Raw genomic sequence first — 2947 nt, 5'->3', positions numbered from 1 at the left:
TAGCAAATGGCTGCAATATAACAAAGAGTGAAAAATTTAAGGGGGTCTGAATACTTTCCGTACCCACTGTGTGTGTATATATATATATATATTAGTATGTACTACATAAATAATATAAGTAATAATTCATATAAATTGTAATATTACAGTAATAATGTGCACAAGAACTGCAAGTACCCAGCAATGACAAAAGACGCCTTATGCATTACTATCTTATTGTAATGATTACATAATCCCAGGAAATGCATCTGTGTGCTGTCCGAGAGCCGTCAGTCTGCCGAACAAACACACACCACCCTCAGCGTTTCCCCGCGGGAGCGACTGTGACAGCCTATCTCCCTGAAAACTGATGCAATAAACCCTGCTAAAGCCGTCAGCGGTTATAATTATGAGGCCTGCAGGAGCACAAGACCAGTGGCCACACACAAAACAGCCCAGCATTACATGCTGCACGCAGAGAGACGCTCCTGTGGACTCACACAGCAGCAGAGTTTCACTCAATTACTGCGTGGGCAGTGCATGCTGGGTAATGCAGAATCGTGACTTACCCTGTAGGTGAAGCGGACCGTTTTTGTGGATATGCCTTTCTTTCCTCTGCCCACCTCGATTTCCACCTCTCCGGTTTTGTAGAGTTTCGCTGGGCCGATTTCACACACCACACTGCCAGACAAACACACAACAACTACTTTAATTAAAAGATCCAGACACTGAAGTTCTACCAACATTCGTGACCATAAAAATACTATATATATTGCATTACATAGTTCATAAGCAAGAAAATCACTTTTTACAAACTTGCCTTTTGTAGAATTGCAAACTTTTTTGTTTTAATATTTTTTTATGTAAATACAAATAAAAAAATACATTAGATATATTAGATATACATATATAATAAAATAGCAAATTATTACATTTAGCAATTCAAAAAAATGTATTAATTTGTATTACTGTTTAACTGTTTACGTGTGTGTGTGTGTGTGTGTGTGTAGATAATATAAATAAAGTAGTTAATACTTTTAGAAATTTATTTTTAAAATGACATGTTCTATGCATTACTATCTTATAGTTTCTACCAACTGAAGGACGAGGTGGAATAATTTTCTGCACACAACACATCAAAGATGCTGTTCATAAAGCTTCAGCTATATTCAACCTGGAACATTCCTTCAACCTAATCGATTCTAAACGAGGTCAAAATGGGCAGAAGACAAGATTCATTAGCGCTGGACCCACTTTTCCCACCCAAACACCCAAAACATCAGATGCTATTAATTAACACCGATCCCACAGATTCCAGATTCATTACGTCCGAAATGTACCAACTCAGAGAACCGATCCTCTGGACGTCAACCTCCCCAGACAGCGATCTCTCCACCAGCTTATTAACCATTCTGAAGCCAAACTCTCCTGTGAAAGATCCTTTTCAAACACAAACACTCAGTCAGGCTGAACACTCACAACAGAGCTGATAAACCCTGATGTAGAATCAGTGACTCAGCCAAGCCTGACACTGCCTGTGAGAAAAGCTCCAAATCCACACTACATGCTCGGGATTTCAAACGTCTACCAATCTACCGTTGTTCTACAAGAGGAACCGCAAAGACAAACTCGTGCGCGCTTAATATTTCAAGCACAATACAACGCCTTGAGCAGATTCCCAAACACATTATTTGGATCGTTCTTGGGGGCATTTTGACATGTTTGAATTCTGGGTAATTCTTTTTGAATTAAGCTTTGAATGAACCAGATTTCTCAAACAGGACGTTTGCTGGAAATCAGGCCATTTGGTACCACAGAGATCTGCAGGGATTTCTTTTTATGAGAGCTCTCGTTCAACACCGAACACGCTTTGTGAGAGAGTTCAACCAAACTTGTTTAATTATTCCTGTGTAACACACAAATGTGAAAATGCTAACATGAAGCCACACAGGAGTAAAGTTATAATCATCAAGACACTTTCCATGAATAAAGTACACCTTGGAGTAACACAGCATATTTAAAAGCATTAGAGGCACACATCCCATGTTTTATTTAAATTAGATATGACTTTTGAACTATTACATGACATAAAACTAGTTTTACACAAATCAAATGTCTGTATCCCACCTTAAAATAATGATTTCAGCCTGTCCCACCTCAGAAGTCAGACATACTTTATCTAATAATTAAAATTATACAACCTCGTAATTTTGACAACATCTGATATTCAATTCGTAATAATTTAGAATTTCAGTCCATTTTATAAATATTTTAATGTGGACCGCATTCATCAAGCTCAAACATTCAACCCTGTTACCCAAGGTTTTTTCAGGAAATTTTATTTTTAAAATATGTATATGTAAATGTAGTAAAATGCTGTAATTTACAATTTTATTCACATGTAAAGGCACAAACATTTTATTCATATTATTATCATTTTATTACGTATTTATTATTTATAAATAATTAAGTCGATAATTAATTAAATTTTTGTAAATAAAAATGGTAAATTAATACATTTAGACATTCATAAAGCAAATTATTAATTTAATTGCATTATATATTTTTTTACAAATAATTTTCATATGTATGTGTGTGTGAATAACAGAAATAAAATATTAAAATTAATTAATTGCCTTTATATAAATATGAATAAAATTGTACATTACTACATTTACAAATTTATTTAAAAAAATATAATTTATATTATTATAATTTAGAATTTCAATCCATTTTTATAAATATTTTAACACGGACCGCATTCATCAAGCTCAAACATTCAACCCTGTTACCTGAGTTTTTTCTAGGATTTTTTAAAGGAAGTTTTATAAAATAAAATAAAATTATATATATAAAAATAAAATATTATACAAATATAACATAATAAATGTGTGTGTACTGTGTATATTTATTATCTATATATAAATACACACACATACAGTATATATTTTGAAAATATTTGCATATA

General features: G+C 33.3%; 1 protein-coding gene across 1 annotated transcript in view; it reads right to left on the bottom strand.

Annotated features, from left to right (window-relative positions):
- Positions 1-2947, bottom strand: part of plxnb2b (plexin b2b) — a 43348-nt gene that overhangs the window by 21052 nt on the left and 19349 nt on the right. The window contains 1 exon segment of the mRNA XM_016466822.1: positions 549-660. Coding sequence (XP_016322308.1) covers positions 549-660 — 112 coding nt within the window.

The sequence above is a fragment of the Sinocyclocheilus anshuiensis genome, unplaced genomic scaffold, assembly GCF_001515605.1.
Source record: "Sinocyclocheilus anshuiensis isolate Anshui unplaced genomic scaffold, SAMN03320099.WGS_v1.1 scaffold68, whole genome shotgun sequence".
Classification (NCBI taxonomy): domain Eukaryota; kingdom Metazoa; phylum Chordata; class Actinopteri; order Cypriniformes; family Cyprinidae; genus Sinocyclocheilus; species Sinocyclocheilus anshuiensis.
This window is presented reverse-complemented; position numbering and strand designations above follow the sequence as displayed.